Below are 17,842 nucleotides of genomic sequence, written 5' to 3' on the forward strand. Positions count from 1 at the left end.
CCAGGCCCTACGAGAAGCCAACCCTACAGAGCCGGAGCCCGTGCCAGCATGCCGACTCGGCCCCTTCCAGCCTGCCCAGCATTAGATCTGGGCACTCCTCCGTGAGATCAGCAAATGGCTCGATCTCTCTCTCCCTACCCCAGTAACTATGGAGCCCATGGGGTGGGGGGCAGAAACCTCAGATTTTGCCCCGGGCTCCATTTTCCCTATCCACCCTCTTTGAGAAGAACTGATTTCTGTAATCTGAAGATGAGCTGTAATTCCGGGAAATCACCAGGTCCCATCTGGAGGCTGGTTCACTAAGCATACTCTGCCCACAACTTCTCAGACCTTTGCTGCCTAGTTAAAAAAAACTAAAACATACCTATTTTTCCTCTCTTTAGCCAGCTTTCCTTTTACCTAACCTTCCCTTTGTTTCCCCACTGCTACATTTTACCCCTCCTTCCCTCAGACCCATTCCCTTTCCCCAAACCTCTGTCTCGTCATCATGCTTTATAATTTACATAAACCACCACTACCACCAGAATCAAAATTATATACCTTAAAAAAGCACAATACTGGAGGGAAACATAGTCTGAAACCTGTCATCTACTCTAATTTCTTGTTCTAGAACAGCCATTCTCAACCAGGGTACCAGGGTACCATTCTCAACCAGGGTACCATTCTCAACCAGGGTGCCATGAGCATGTCCCAGGGGTACCACGGCAACACTACCGCGCCCCGCGCCCCCCCCCCCATGTTTGTGGTGTCTCCCACCGGCGCCAGCAAGGACATGGAGCTGGCCCATGGGGCAGGGCCTGCCACAAGATCAGCAGCAGCCACCACCCCCAGTGCTACCCTTCACCCTGGGAGGGGAAGGTGGGGGGGGGGTGTGGCAAGCAGGGGCAATGGGAGAGGAAGGAGGAGGGTGGTGGCAGGGGTACCGTGAGATATGAAGAGTGAGGTCAAGGGTACCCTGACCTCGAAAAGGTTGGGAAACACTGTTCTAGAACTTCACAAATGTTGCCAAACTATTATCATAAGATTCCATGCCTACATTCTGTGGGATCAGTCAATAATATCCTGTTTTCCCATCTGTGCAATATACAGGTTTGTTACAGTTTTCCCCCCCGAGCTGTTAGCATTCCCATAATAAATGCTCTTCTTTTGCTAATTTTTAAATAGTCTTGTAAAACGACCACTGGAACACAAGTTTTATTTAAGGACAGACATGTGCAAAAGGGGAAGAGGCTAATTCTCAATTTCCCACCTCCTGCAGCAAAATTGCACCCTATCAGGAGTAGTATTTTGGGATGTGCCTTCCCACTGTATGGGAGAAGCTGAATTTTTGTGGAAGGAAATCCTTCCATTCATGGAAATTTCAGGCAGGATTCATCCTTAGCCACTATGTATGGAGAATCATAAATGCATATACATTTCCCACATTCTACTACATCTATAGCATTGTAGCCCACATAAAAATTATTATTATTATTATTATTATTATTATTATTATTATTATTATTATTATTATTATTTATATTTATAAACCGCCCTCCCCCGAAGGGCTCAGGGCGGCGAACAAACAAATAGATAGAGCACAAATAAAATCAAAATTTTTAAATAGTTATTAAGTATGGCTCTATAAGTTAAAATGTCGACCCCATTAAAATGCAGCATCTATCAAAAGGTACCGATGAAACGTCCCTACTTGTAGTCCCCTAAGAAAAGAGGGGGGGAGGAAAGAGAGAGGGAGAGAGGCAGCAGGGTCCACAGATTTTTTAGAAAGTGGGGGGGGGGGCATCAGCGGCCGGGCTCCCCAAAGGCCCGGTGGAACAGCTCCGTCTTGCAGGCCCTCATGAAATTCATTAGAATCCACTTGGGGCCAGCAGTAGCTGGAGGAAAAGGCGTTCCCACCAGGCAGGGGGGGCCAGAGCTGTAAAGGCTCTGGCCAGGGTGAAAGAACCAACCCTTTATCATTGAGGGGCCAAGGGATCACCAGTAAATTTGCCTCTGCTTTGAAGCGCCAGAGGCCTATTTGCAGAACATATGGGGCAAGGCGGTCCACGTGGAGTACGAGGGTCCCAGGCATAAGAGCCTTGAAGGTCAAAACCAACACCTTGAAAAGCTTGATTCAGAATTCAATGGAGTGAAACAATTTGGTGACACAGCACAGGCCGAGATATGGTCTCTGGCGGCACCTCCTGTGAGCAAAGCGTGCCGCCGCATTCTGGACCAATTTTGAATTTCCGAGATCAGACGCAAGGGAAGGCCTGCGTAGAGCGAAGTTGCAATAATCCAGTCTGGAGGTGACCGTTAGCGTGGATCACGCGGTGGCCAGGTCCGGATGATGAGAGGAAGGGGCCAGCCGCGGGCTTTAAGAAGCGCCAGATGGAACGCAACCCGGGTTAAGCATGGGCCACCTCGGGGTCTCCATTGAAAGAGGCGAATCCAGGTGGACCCCCAGGCTACTGAACGGAGGGAGGCCGGTGCCAATGTAGCCCCCTCCCGTAGTCGGGCGTCTGGAGATCCCCACCCCCTCCTTCCCGCCCCAGCCAGAGGGGATCTCCGTCTTTGACGGGTTCAGTTTTAATCTGCTCTGCTTCAACCAACCAGCAACACGCCTCCAAACAATGCTGGAGAGCCCGCCCAGAGCTGCGATGACCCGTTCCCCTCTCCATCAACAGAATGAGCTGGAGTGTCATCCAGCGTTACTGATGACAGAGTCAGCCCAAAGCTCGGTACCAACTGAGCAAGGGAATTCAGCATATAGATGTTAAATAATGGCCGGGGACAACGAGTGCCCCCTGAGGCACACCACAATGAAGTGGGCACCTCCGGGAAGCTTGGTCCCCACACCACACTTGCTGACCCCGGGTCCCGGAGAAACGAGGCAATCCACTGAAGGACAGTGCCCGCACCCCCCAGAAGCGGCCAGGCAGGTGGGTCCAAAGGTGCGTGGTCAACCACATCAAGCGCTGGCGGTAAAGATCTAACAACACCAGCAGCGCCGATCCGCCTCGGGTCAAGTTGCATCACGGGCGATATCTGTGGCGGCGGCGAGAACAGTCTCCGTCCCATGCCCAGCACGGAAGCGGACTGGAAAGGGGATTGAAGGCCGATGTGTCCTCCAGAAAGCCCTTGAAGCTGCTCCAACACCACTCTCTCAATTACCTTCCCAGAAGCGAAGATTCGAGGCAGGCGGCGAGTAATTGTAGCCAGATCTCCAGGATCTAACGATGATCTTTTAAGAGTGGGCGGACCACTGCCTCCCTTCAACCCCACCCGGAAAAAACTCCTTGCTCAAGGGAGCTATTGATGATATTCAACAGGTGGGGTTACGGTAGCTCCACCCGGCATGCTTTAATAAGCCAGGGAGGGCAATCGGATCCAGAGGACAGGTAGTAGGTCTAACAGCAGCCAGGACCCTGTCGAGCAAGCGGCTTCAGAAGAGGCAAGGAAAACTGGGTCAAACAAAGCGCCAGAGAAAGGCGGCAAGGGAGCCTCCAGTTCATTTATTGTCTCTAAGGTGGAAGGAAGGTCCTGGCGGAGCGACGCGACTTTCTCCGCAAAAAAGCTCATAAATGCCTCACAGCTAATAGCCAACTGTTGATTTGTAGAGCCACCCTCAGATTAAATGAGGTGAGTGACTGAATGATGCGAAATAATTGTGCAGGGCGAGCTAGCAGATCTTGAGAGAGGAGGAGAAGAAAGTCCTCTTAGCCTCGCCGTCCACCATCTCATAGGCCTTCATAAGCGTCCCTATAAGATGTTAGCGCAGCCCAGCCCGTCCGCGAGATTTCCTCCACACTCCCACTCTAGCCGTCTGAGCTCCCGTTTCAAGCCATGGCGTATTAGCTCCTCAGTGTACCAAAGACTGCTTGGGGCTTTGAGCCTTGAGCGCAGAGGGCGCCGGGGAGCAATAACCTCGATGGCATCGGAAAGGCGGGTATTCCAGTCTTCCACTTGCTCATCGAGGGTGCCAGTAGAGTTCAGGGTCCCGCAGAGCATTCCAGGAATCCAATAGGATCCATAAGTCTCAGCGGGCGAGGCATAAATCCGCCGAAATCGCCCTGAACAGGAGATGTCGCGGCATATCCATCCGGACCTTGAGGGCATAAATGGTCCAGACCATGGCACTCTATCAATAAGAGTGATATGACCATATCAATTCCCGACCCAAAGACTAGGTCTAGTGTGTGCCCGGCCTCATGAGTGGGGCCAGAGTTTACCAAGGAGAGGCCCAGCGACCGCCATGGATAACACTAGGTCACGTACAGCGCTACCCATTACCCGAGCCGGTAAGTCGACATGGGCGTTAGCGAAGTCACCCAAGACAATGGCCAAGTCACCAGGGAACCGCTAAACGCCCAGATCAGCCACCACCTCCAGCAATCGCAGCAGGCTGGTCCCCGGTCGCGCTTAGGGCGAAACCCGGGTACACCAGGGAGGACAGCCAACCTCTCGAGCCAACCACTCCAGGCCGACACATTCCAGACCTACAATCTCTGGGACTGGGACAGCCCTGAAGGGGATAGTATCCAACCGGATGAACATTGCCACTCCACCCCCCCGGCCCTGTGTTGCGAAGTGACTGGTGGAGGCATCGCTTGAAACTCCGGTGGGGAGACCTGCGCCTAAGGCCACGGTCTCCCCTTCACCGTACTCCAGGTTTACGGTAATGCAAGCCAGGTCCATCTGCTTAGGTCTTGAGATATTCTCGGGAGAACAGCGGTCTTATTATTTATGGACCTGGCATTTATCAACAATTCAGTGACCCGAAGCAGAGTAACCCTGATCCTACTCACCCACGTTCCTCGGGATAGGATCCCGGAGAGTCAGAAGAGGCGAGGCCGAGAGCATATCTGCATCTCGCCCATCTTCTCTGATGTGGCCACCGTCTACTGTCATATCTGCCCCGTCCCATCAACAACTGGGATCCCTAGACCCATAGGTGGCACCCCCTTCCCCTGCCGTCCCTTATCTCACCTAACATCCCGGCGAGGGCTCCCCACTATGTGGGCTCGGACCGCCACTAAAATAACCTATCTGACTAGCAGCCTACAATAATCCTAATTAAATATTAACAAAGATTACAGTCAGCATCAAATAAGTTTCTAACAACCAACTCCCCAAGTCTAAAGCTAACTATCTACTTATAAATTTACAATGGCTACACAATAAAATCAGAGCGGAGATGTCAGTTATACCAGCATTTAGGACGATAGCAATGTCCAGGCTTCACAGGGAGGCAAAATTAACTAAGTGCTGTCACTCTTGGCCGCGATGTAGAATTAGGCGCGGGGCAGCTTCTATGCCCTTAAGCCCTCCGTAGGTCACTAATAGTCACAAGATTGCAATCGCTATTTAGTTAAGCTGCAGGAAAATTCAAACCCTAGGGCTGAAACACCCCCCACCTAGGGAAGATTCCTGTATTGATCTGTAAGTCCAGAGAGCATATGGGATCAAGAAGTGGAAGGGGATAAAGACGATAGCGGTAATGGGCAAGTAGTGCAAAGGTTGGAGGACCACTGCCACTGGCCACTCCTCCCCTGATCTCAAAGGTGCCAATTCCTTGCCCAAGAATCACAAAATCCTAATTAACTGATTTTTAAAAAAAGGCCAGAAGGTAGCAATGGTGCTGGAATTGTAAAATTGCAAAATTGTAAAGTTTCCACTGGCTGTATGTTCCACAGCCAACCTCTGATGTTTAAGTGGTCGTCTATACAGCTTGCAGTGCTCGCCTTCATCCGGGTCACTGAAGTGTCTCTTGAGGGCCCCGCCCTCACAGCCGGGCCTGATGGACCTCACCAGCAAGATCGTCGCCTCTGCAGCACCGGGGTCGATTTCCTCTGATCCCACTCCGGAGCCTCTCGTCACCAGCTCCAGTCGTCCCACCGGTAGCTGCCCGTCTGCAACTCCATGCACCACGCCTTGCGGGGCTCCCAGTTCTGATGGCCCCGGTTCAACCACGCTCCTCCCAAGGAGGGCTCTGGGGCTGGGTTTGATGGAGGTGCCTCTGCCACCGACACCCTGTTGTAGTCGCAGAATCCGTCTCCAGCCCCTCCCAGTTCTACCGACCATGAGGCTCTTGTTCCCCGTTTCTGCTGCACCCCTCCCCTGAGTTCCTAGGAACCAAAAGGGGAGGTTGGGGGGTCTCTGCCACCGACACCCCCGTTGTTATCGCAGATTTCTGGGATAGTACCTCAAAGGTGGATGCCCGGCTGCCATGAACAGTCGCGGAGAGCAGGAGGCGAGAAGCAGAAAGCACAGTAGGAAACAGCTGCCTCATATTGTAGTATGATGAGGGGAGTGAAAGACCTTGCCAAAAAGAGGGCGAGGAACGCAGGGGAGGCAAAAAACATGAAGCTCAAAGGAAGCCAAATTATAGAACTTAAATGACAGAGACAGAAGAAACCATATTATCACATTAAAGACGGAAATGCAACTTTTACATTTCCCCTAGCCATTGTCCTTTTCCATCCATCCAATATTCTATTAAAGCAGTAATGTGCTAAAAACGTTCAATGGAATTAACATTCACCTTCCCAAAAATATAAGTTATTCATTAGAATTAGATGCCAAACTTTATATAGCACTGTTGTACCTGCATGGACTGCCGTACCCAAACTGAGTCCAAACCACTGCAACTAGAATGTACATTATAATCCATCGTTAACTAAGAAAGTAATCCTAAACAGGCCTACCCCAAATCTTACATTCAATGAGGCTTACTCCCAGGAAAGTCTTTGACTGCACTGTAAATTTTCATGTTCTTAATCTCTTTGCTTATGTATTCCAACAGAGCAGCTACAGGGAATATTCTAAGCTTATTTCCAGTAATATCATATACCAGTAATAGCGCACCTTTTCAAGACCGAGTGCCCAAATTGCAACCCAAAGCCCACTTATTTATCGCAAAGTGCCAACATGGTAATTTAACCTGAATACTGAGGTTTTAGTTTGGAAAAAACGGTTGGCTCAGAGGCGTGGTTACTCAGGAGTAAGCTCGGTGGTAGTCGGTGGCTTTGCTTTGAAGCAACCATGCAACTCTTCCAACGGGTGAATCACAACCCTAGGAGGGTTTACTCAGAAGCAAGCCCCATTGCCAGCAACCGAGCTTACTCCCAGGTAAAGGATCGCGCTTTAGTTCTTCACATGAAAATCAGTGGGGTTTAGCAGCGCTTAACATGGTTACCTACACTGCTTCCCCAAAACTAGGTCTTAGGTTTAATGCTAATAATCGAGCCCAGAAGCCCAGGCCATCCTAGATGTGTGTGAGGGGGGGCACTGTTTGCGTGTGCCCACAGAGAGGGCCCTGAGTGCCACCTCTGGCACCCGTGCCATAGGTTCGCCATCACTGTCATATACAATCAGCTTTTTAGAAAACTGTTTCCAGCTTGCAGGGAAAAAAATTTCCTCTCCCGTCTTACGTTACCAAAAAAAGCTCCAAGACTTTTCTATAAATATTTCTTAATTTCATAGCAGTGTGATAGAAACTGTTACAATAATTTCCTCTGGGAGTTACATCAGGCAGATTTCTAATTGGCTTTTTATATGTGTAGTTCCACTGATAATCTGAAACGTTCACTTGCTAGTCCTTCTTCCATTTATCTTTTCAAGAATCAGATTTCAATCTATTTCCATCAAAATGTTACCGCTTGAATCCAAGCCAAAAAATGTAACGATGTTAGAACGGTGTTCTATGTTAAATTTTAATTAATTTTTTTCATAATTTTAATACATTTTCTGTATGAGAGATCTAAGTTGTACATATTGGAAGCAAAAGGATATTTTAAATGTTGTATAACAGGAAAAAAAACATTTCAAGGTGCAGAAAATATACTATTCCTTTTTCTTATAGTACCTTCAAGTGATTGGTCATTTCCTGGCAGCAGTTACTCATAATTTGCACATCTTCATTAATGCTTTCAAGCTCCTGAAAATGTACAGAAAAAAATGTACAGAAGTCTTAGTGGCCTAAAATTCTTGCTTACAAACAGTCAACTATTCTGCACCATCCTCCTGCTTCGTCTTCTGAAACACCAGAACTATCTCATGAAATAGTCTGAAACACAGACTACGCCCCAAAAGTTATCAGACATTATCAATTACACCCACTGTCAACTCAAAAAACTGTCTGAGCATACACAGAGAGTTTAAGCATCCATGTTTCACTATGGTATAAGGTGACCAGCCGTCCCGCTTTTGGCGGGACAGTCACACTTTTGGGCAATGTGTCCAAATTTTGGGCAATGGGGTTGGGCAATTTTGGGCAATGGGGTTTTTTAATTCTCCCGATTAGGCAGTGTGGCAGCGCAGGAGCGCGCATGCAGCCACAGGAGCGTGCATGCAGCCGCAGGAGCGCACTGCCTTTTGCAGCGCTCCCCGGTTTCCCGCCCTGTGACAGGGTGGGAAACAGGGAAGCGCCCCAGAAGGCAGTGCGGCAGCGCGGGAGGCACTGTGACAGGGGAGGCGGGAAACCAAAGGCGGTTGCAAAAGGCAGTTATTATGCTCCATGCGGCTAGCGCGAGTGGTCTTGTGCGCATCCCTCGATTGCCAAAAGTGAAAATCTGGTCACCTTACTATGGTATGTAACTAAAATAGTTACATCTTTAGGAATACTGATGGGATAGTTAACTGTTGCTTCAGCAGGCATCTGTCTTGCTTTTCAACATCTGGAATAATGATAGCTATGATCAGGATACTTCCTCCACATTCCCTCCAGCTTCTTCTCAGTTCCATGTATGGAGAAGAAAAAACCTGACAGCTGATAAAGCAATTAACTTGTCGTGAATTCCCTGTCCAGGGATGGTCACATGAGTTCAGAAGAATACTGTGCTAGCAGCAGGGGGCAAAGCGCCCATGGGGACATGTGGGGCCACATATCCCCGGGCACATGCCATCCTTTCACCGGGGGAGTCCAAAATCGCCCCCCACACCCCTCCTCCCCCGTGCCGACTCGGCTCGGATGAGCCAGGTCGGTGCAGGGGAAGAAGGGTGTGCTGTGTAGGGGCCGATTTTGCGGGGGGCCACACCTCCCCGTGCCAACTCAGCTAGTCCAAGTCGGTGCAGGGAAGGAAGGGATGGCACCCGTGGGTCGTGTAAAATCACCCCCCACATCCCATCTCCCCTGCACCAATTTGGCTCCTCCAAGTTGCATTGGCATGGGGGAGGAGGGGTGTGCTGCGGCGGGGGGCGATTTTGAGCTCCCGCCCACGCCTCCCCGTGCCAACTCAACTCATCTGAGCTGGGTCGTTGAGGGGGAAAGGGATGGCACTGGCAGGAGGGGCCACAAAATCGAGCGCCATTGCCCAAGCACAATTTCCTTCTGCTACACCTCTGGCTAGCAGTCAAATCCGTCCCTGCAAATAACCCTAGAATCAAGTGATAAGATACAGGTAGACTTATGGAATCTTATTCTCATTACAGGATAACGGTGGTACATGTTTTAACCTCTATTTCATTTCCACAGCAAGTGCAGAAAACCCACTTCATTCATGGAAGGACTGGATTCAGTCATTAGCATTTTCTTATCATATCTTTGCCCTGACCAGAATAGCTCATGTTAGCCTGATCTCATCAGATTTCTGAAGCTAAGTAGGGTCAGCCCTGGTTAATACTTGGATGGGAGACCACCAATGCATACCAGATTGCTATGCAGAGGAAGGCAATGGCAAACCACCTCTATTATTTTCCTGCCTTGAAAACCCTACTGAATTGCCATAAATCATCTGTGACTGGACGGCCCTTTACACATACAATCGTTACAATAACGCTTGACGTTACAATAGCGTTGATGAGTGTAGCCAGATCAGCTGTGTCCAAAACTAGGCAAACTTCCCTTCCTAAGCATAGGTAAGTATACCATTTGTCTTTTAATTTAAATTTACCATTTGTAATGTGTTGTTTTGTTTGAGAGACAATATGCGTTATTCTACCTGCCCAGGTTCTGAAAGCATCAGTCTCCTGTGACAATATTTCACATGATAGGAAAAAAATATATAATTATAATATCACAAGACAAAATACACAAAGCTCAATCATAGTCAATACAAAACTAATTTGCCTTGTCATCCGTGGTTTGTTTTAAGAACAACTTTGCACTGGACAGGTAGTGCTAATTAATTAGAGAGCATACCTCCTTCACTTGTTTGAAAATCCTGACAAATTCTTCATTTATGGCTAAGCTGCGATGTTCAATATCCCCACGCAGATTTCTTCTGGTACGCAAACTGTTTTCTACAAAAAACACTGAAAGAGCCTTGAGAGCTTCTAACATTTCCTGTAAAAAGAAACCAAATCCATAAAGACCATATTATTATTAACTTCATTTGTAGTCTACTTTCATCACTGAGACTCAAGGTGGACTATAAAGTATGAAAAGCAATTCAGCCCTACAACAAATACTTCCAATAAACAATGCAGTGGGACTAGGTTGACAGGCAGTCCAATCCACAAGGCTCTGGTGGCTGTGGACAAGAACTTCCAGTTGGCGCAAGGAGGCAGCTACCCCCACCCCACAATCCCATCCCCTTGGAAAGCCCGCCAAAGGACAGAGTGGAGTTAATCATGCCGTGGTATTCCCGGCTCTACTGTTGGCTCCACCCCTGAAAACGCCCTGACTCATTGTGCTGCACCAGCATCCACTTGGACACCAGTGTAGCTCTGTGGCACACCCATTGCTTGGAGCCCTTATGCCAGTGGAGGTGGCAAATATGTCAACATGAGACTGTGCTGCACCCGAAGCCTGTTGTTATGTCTACTCAATATGCCTCCAAGTTCCAAGTCTCTTTATTCAATCTCAAACCAAGCAATGTAAAACACATGATCCAACAGTTGCATAATTCTCTTCAAGAAATATACACACTACATCACACCTGTTTCACTCTCCCCCCCACCCCACCCTTACCGGATTGGGCTGTAAGAGCCAAACTACATGATAGAGCAGTGGTGGCGAACCTATGACACGCCAGATGTTCATGGACTACAATTCCCATCAGCCCCTGCCAGCATGGCCAATTGGGCAGAGATGAGGCCATGTTGGCAGGGGCTGATGGGAATTGTAGTCCATGAACATCTGGAGTGCCATAGGTTCGCCACCACTGTGATAGAGCATACATAGCTCCAATCTGTGGCTGCCCAAGCCATTTTAGAGGACACCTTAGTCATTTTAAAACTGCCAAATGTGGCCATTTAAAAACTGTGGCAGCAATAGATGATCTTGTTCCCCTCACAATTTCATGTTTTTGGCTTCTGAAAAGGCACTGGCATTTGGGGAGGGGGGGGGAGACAGAAAGAGCACCTGAAAGAGCGCTCCAAAGGGTGATCAATACTGCACAAAGGATTATCGGCTGCCCTCTCCCCTCCTTGGAAGAAATCTATAATGCCCGAAGTCTAAATAAAGCCCAAAATATTCTAAGGGACCCGTCTCATCCAGCACACTCTCTTTTTAAACTGCTACCATCTGGCAGACGATACAGGGCCCTCAGAACTAGGACAAAGAGGCTTAGAGACAGCTTCTACTCTAGAGCTGTGGCTATGCTAAACTCCGCTGCTTCATATTGATGTATTTGGGGCTATGTAGGGATGGGTGGAGGATGATGATGTATGAGTCTGAAATTGCATGAGTCTGAAATTGTATGAGTCTGAAATTGTGTGCATCGAGGAATGCTGCTGTAAATTTCGTTGTGCGTGCACAATGACAATAAAATGCTTATGCTTATGCTGATATAGATCAGGATCAGGTCCTCTTAGCAATTTTAAATGCCCAAATTTTCCTCTAAAATTGCATCCCATAGCTGCAGTCAAATGTTGTTTGGGTCTGAGACTGGAAAACGATGTAAATAAACATTGCCTGAGCATTTTTAGAAAGTGGATGTGGCCAGAAGGACTTTTTCCCCATCAAGGCTTCTGATTAACCATAGGTGATTTTATTGGCTGTGCAGACTTTTTAAAAACAAGGCTTCGGCGGCAGCTGCAATACAGCCCAGGGATCTTCACTTTGTAATTGAAGGTATGCTGCAGCAGCCATTTTGTGACTGACTCCGCCTCCTGCGGCAGCCATTTTTTCACTGTGTCCACCAGACTCTGTCAAAATTCCAAAAGTGCCTGCAGACTCAAAAAGATTGAGGAACCCAGGTCTATGCATGACATACCGTTACGGAGAATAATACTGATACGACGTACACAAATTTAACTTAAAAAACACACACACACCAAAGGAGGCAGGCATTTTCAGATCCCGTCACACTTCAGTGTAAAACCTTACAACTTATCACAAAAAAAATATTCTAATGAACTACATGAGATTGTTGGAAATAAAAAATCTCCATCCAAATGACTGGTCTAAACGTAGTCAAACTTTCTATTGGCAAGCGGAAAGCTTGGGGGAAACACACACATGACCAGAGAGTAAAACAAAGAAAATTACTTTATAATATCCCTTATTGCCCCTCCTCCTGCATTATAACAGTGATAGATTTTAACTGGCTGATTCATAATTAGGCAAATACTGAACATTTGATTGGACTGTCTTAACACAAAGAACCAACAGAACTGCATTCAAAGACTTGAATAGACAATGGGCCATAGTAAAGTCTCTTTCTCTTGTCTGGTCTGACTGATAGATGTACTGGGTAACTGCCAGCCCTGACCTTGTTCATTGCTGTAATCCAAGATTCCTCTGGGTTTAATGCAGACAAAATTATGTTACCTAGCTTTTAACTTTTACAAGTTAAATCAAACAGAAGTTAATTTGTCTTACAAAATAGAACAAACATAATTAAATACAAACATAATCTGACATAGATCGTGCTAAACATGAGTGATTAAAAACAAGCAAACACCAATTCAATCACTTGCAAGAACAGACTAAAATCTCACTAGCACGGAACTATTCTGGGGCCTTTCAAGTTACATGCATTTAGCAATGTTCCAACAACCCATCCCTATCTGCGGCATCCAGCCAGTTCTGGGGGATTTAAGTGGGTGTTATAAAGCAGTTCAGTTGTAGTTGTGCCCTGTTTCTCCGAAAACAAGACAGTGTCTTATATTAATTTTTGCTCTCAAAGATGCGCTACGTCTTATTTTCAGGGGATGTCTTATTTTTCCATGAAGAAGAATTCACATTTATTGTTGAACAAAAAAAAAAGAACATTTATTATATACTGTACACTAGTTGTCATCACAAACCAGTCTGTTGGGGTGGGGCCAGGTGAGGCAGGAAGGGGGGACACATGCTTCCAAACAAAAACTTTGCTACTGGTATGTTTTACTTTCGGGGGATGCCTTATATCTAGCACTTCAGCAAAAACTCTGGTATGTTTTATTTTCAGGGGATGTCTTATTTTCAGAGAAACAGGGTATGTGAAGAAACAGGCAAGACATATTTGACTTGTGAGACCTCTACAGTACTCTTCCTCTTGCAAAGAGATTCACGGAAGAAACATGTTTTAATAATTTGTTTTGTTCTGAACAGAAAAAAAGCCAAACAAAAACAAAAAAGAGAACAAAAAAAACCTTTCAATAATTTTGCTTTGTTTTATTCTGAATACTTTGGCTCATTCCGCACATGCAGAATAATGCACTTTCAAACTGCTTTCAGTGCTCTTTGAAGATGTGCGGAATGGCAAAATCCACTTGCAAACAGTTGTGAAAGTGGTTTGAAAACGCATTATTTTGCGTGTGCGGAAGGGGCCTAAGTCTCAGCAATAGCTTTGTATGCCTTAAAAACTCCTATAACACAAGAATATGCTCTGGTTCAATAAAATCATGATTTTTGACAACATATTTAACCACCAGGTTCTTTTTTTTTTCTCCCAAAGAGTGTTTGCAACAATCCTAGAGAAAAAAATAATTGAACAAAGATATTGCCTACAATTTTGGACAAGGCATTGTCATGTTTAAGTTCTTCATGACCTGGTTTGCTTCTATGGTGTATTTCATTGACATTTTTATTGACTTGGTCTTAATTTAGTTTATGACTTTGCTTGTTTCAATGATTGCTTTTTATTGACACGGTTTTATTGTCATGCTTTGCTTTATTGCTTCAACTGTGAACTGACCCTAGTTCTGACCAGGTGGTACAACATATTTTCTAAACAAAACCCTCCCCAAGAATAATAATAGTCAGATTAGCCATTTAGAACCGCTCCATACATTTGTGGTCCTGTAGTGACACAAAGCAACGAACTGCATTATACTGAGTTAAACTGAGAGCTGCAGACACAATTAATGCACCCAGAGATCTCTGCCAAAGACCTCTCATGTCGATAATTCTTAGGTTGCACGAACTGAAAACACAGACAGCATTTATGGAATTTAATATCTGCCTCTTCTTCATTTGGTCCTTATTTATCCTGTCACGTTAAATCTGCCAGGAGGAAAAGTAACCCAGTGGAAAGAAAAAATTAATGCCTCCTTCAGATAAGGTTACAAGAAGCATCAGATCCCCAATTTCCACAGTCCACTCTGTGGACATCAGAGTCAACTATAATATCAGCGTGGATTTTAACAATTTCTAAAATTCAAGTCAACTCAAACAGATTCAACAAGATCGCAACAGATCTGTATTCCACAAAAGTCCTCAGAATAATTACACCCTATAGGAACTGCCCCTTCAATTAATTAATATGCCCAGTTCAGCAACTTCATTATTTGATGTGATTAATAGCCATTATTATAACTGTCTAATGAATGTGTTACCTAAATATTAGATTTTGCAGTATCTGGACAAGAGAGTGTACAACACTGAAGTCTGCAATGTATGAATGGGATGTTCAAATATACCCCTTTTGGAGTTGCAGTTCTTTGTTAATGGGTATAACAGGATCCACTGTGAGATTAAGTAACCAGAAGTCATGTAGCCATGTAAATAATGAATTTTATTCTGGCATTCTAGAGCCAGCTTTGTCAGATGCATGTAGTGGACTCCCACCAGATGCATGTAGTGGACTCACACATGTAAGGTTAGGGAGAAAAAAAACCCAGAAGGATCAAAAAGCCACAAAATGAAAGAAATGCAGGGGGGAAGTGCAATTACATAAAATTAAAAAGTGACCACAGTGCTGGTGAGATCAAATATGGGTACCTGCTTGCTTCAGAAGCCAGTACAGGATAAGCTATTTGCCAAGCACATTAATACAAAGCCAAGAAAGAACAAGAAAAGCCCCAGAGGGAAAGGAGAATTCAGGCAGTGAATACAAAAGTCAGTGCGACTGTATGAGAGTCAATAGTTCAAGGACTGAGACAAAGAGGGACCTTGTTGTGGCATCCTAAAGATTAACAAAATTTTATTCCACTTTAAGATTTCGTAGACTGCAGATAATTTCTTTAGTAGACCCTCACTATGTTGTTACTTTATGTAGGCGTATAAGAAAAAATACCACACACCCAGCAGGAATCAAGGGTTCATGAAATGCAGGAAGTAATTCCAGAGGAATAGTTGCATTATTCCATTGCAGCAAAAATACAAGAGTCTGAAGGCATCTTAAAGACTAACAACTTTCAGCATAAGTTTCTATGGAGTACAGCCAATCTCTTCAGATGGCAGGATTGTCAACAGGCATAGAGAAAGAAGTCCAGTCCTTTTGAAAGAGTTTAACAGAATGTAACTCACAGGGGAACTTGATTTACTTCATTCATCCTCTGCCTTGGGTCTACAGACTTAAAATGTTATTTTCCTCCATACCAAGAAAAGCTGCAGATGCTCATTTTCACCCATTAAGTCTCTACCAATGAGGCAAGACAACTTTCTCCTAGTCATGAGTTGCCCCATACTAGGGATGCTAAAAAAAACTCAGCCACACAGCTGGGTCAACGGGCCAAATAACACAGGAAGCACAGGGTGAAATGTAATAATGTAAAATGTAATAAATGTAATAATGTAAAATGTAAAAGTACTACGTAATGTCTGACAAGATATATGATTGCCAACTCCAGGTGGGCCCTGGAGATTTCTCAGAATTACAATTGATCTCCAGACTGCAAAAATATACAGGGACCATTCCCTAGCTATTATGGCTCATTCCGCACATGCAGAATAATGCACTTTCAAACTGCTTTCAGTGCTCTTTGAAGCTGTGCGGAATAGCAAAATCCACTTGCAAACAGTTGTGAAAGTGGTTTGAAAATGCATTATTTTGCGTGTGCGGAAGGGGCCATATAAGCGAGTTAGTATCTCTACTGGTCAAGGAGCACTGTTAAACTATGTAGGCGTCCAAATGTCAAGGCTGGGGCTAAGGCATGCACAAGGCTTTCCAATGAGTCACATACCTCGCAGATTATTGTTGTTGTTAGTGCGTGAATGCCAGAGAAATGCACGCTTCGCAAATTGGTGGTGGTGGTATATGCATGCCTGAGAAATACATGCCTCGCAGATTATTGTTATTAGCGCATGATGATTGCCTGAGAAATGCATGAGAAGACCTCAGACTGGGAGTGGGGCACAGAAAACTATCACCAGCTTGCAGAAGCAAACAGCTTTCCCTGCCGAGACAGGAAAAGAGGAAGCTGAGTGGAAGTTGCGCTGGGTGACAGAACCGGCTCAAGGCTACCCCGTCCCCATCCCAGGAAGAGACAGGGGGCGGCACCGGCGCCTTCGCTTGCAGAGGCAAGGAGTGGGCAGCAACAGCACGCCCGGCTCGCTCACCTTGTCCGCCTCCAACCGCGTCTCCAGCACTTTGCGGAGCTTGCGCGAAAGCGGGTTGGATCCCGACGTGCCGGCTGGACCCTGTGTGGAGGGGAAGCCCATTGCAGAAGCGGAGGCAACAGCCCCTGCCCCGGCGGGCTCGCGCGGCTGCTCTTCCGGCGCCGCCACCGCCGCCGCCATTTTCTCCCGTTGCTCTGAGTTGGCGTCGCCACCCGAGCAAGGAGCGCGGTGGCACCGGTCCGGCCTCCATGCCGCTGGGTGACTGTGGTTCCGCCCTCCCGACCTGCATTTGGAAAGCAGAATCCACATCATGCATTGGAAGCAACGAAAATGACACAAAGCGCCGTGCAATCCTGCAGAATTCTTATTATGTGTGAGTCTATGACCTGGATGAGAGAACTGTGACCGGCTCAAAGTCACCCAGCAGTTTCATGTGGAGTGGCGGCGAATCAAACCCAGTTCTTTCACCATTACACCACACTGGGGCTCATTCCGCACATGCAGAATAATGCACTTTCAAACTGCTTTCAGTGCTCTTTGAAGCTGTGCGGAATAGCAAAATCCACTTGCAAACAGTTGTGAAAGTGGTTTGAAAACGCATTATTTTGCGTGTGCAGAAGGAGTTTGAACAGGAATATGGTGGAAACAAAAAGAGACGTTGCAGTTTTATGAACCGTCGGCCAAGTATGGACTTCTCTCCACAGCAGAACAACAACATTGGGTGCTAGCAATAACAACAGCAATAGGATTATGTGACAGCTGACAAGATATATGGTTGCCACCTTCAGGTGGGCCCTGGAGAGCTTCCAGAATTACAGTGGATCTCCAGACGGCAGAAATCAGTTTGTCTGGGGGGAAATGGAGGGTGGATTCTATGGCATTATGCCCAACAGAGGTCCAAACCCTGCTCACTCCAGGCTTGTCCACTATATCTCCAGGAATTTCTTCGAGCCAAAGTTGGGAAGCCTGGGTAGTGCTGCCGCCAACATCCAAGTGCGGCCTGGATGTCTCCTGGAATTACAACGGATCCCCAGACTACAGAAATCAGTTCCCCGCCTCCTTTGGAGGGTGGATTCTATAGCATTATACACCCCACTGACCTATCTAAATTATGTCTTCCCGAGGGTCTATGCCAGGGGTCTGCAACCTGCGGCTCTCCAGATGTTCATGGACTACAATTCCCATCAGCCCCTGCCAGCATAGCCAATTGGC

The 17,842-nt window shown here is 46.5% G+C and overlaps 1 protein-coding gene across 2 annotated transcripts in view; it reads right to left on the reverse strand.

Moving 5' to 3' along the window:
* Window positions 1-16,842, reverse strand: part of COG6 (component of oligomeric golgi complex 6) — a 54,114-nt gene extending 37,272 nt beyond the window's left edge. For both annotated transcript variants that reach the window (XM_048499663.1, XM_048499654.1), the window contains exons 1-3: window positions 16,631-16,842; window positions 10,121-10,264; window positions 7,847-7,918 (exon numbers count right to left, since the gene is read on the reverse strand). In XM_048499663.1, the coding sequence (XP_048355620.1) occupies window positions 7,847-7,918; window positions 10,121-10,264; window positions 16,631-16,810 (396 nt within the window). In that variant the 5' untranslated portion in view covers window positions 16,811-16,842. The remainder of the gene's footprint in view (window positions 1-7,846; window positions 7,919-10,120; window positions 10,265-16,630) is intronic.
* Window positions 16,843-17,842: the final 1,000 nt, after the last annotated feature.

This window comes from Sphaerodactylus townsendi, linkage group LG01 (assembly GCF_021028975.2).
Source record: "Sphaerodactylus townsendi isolate TG3544 linkage group LG01, MPM_Stown_v2.3, whole genome shotgun sequence".
Lineage (NCBI taxonomy): Eukaryota > Metazoa > Chordata > Lepidosauria > Squamata > Sphaerodactylidae > Sphaerodactylus > Sphaerodactylus townsendi.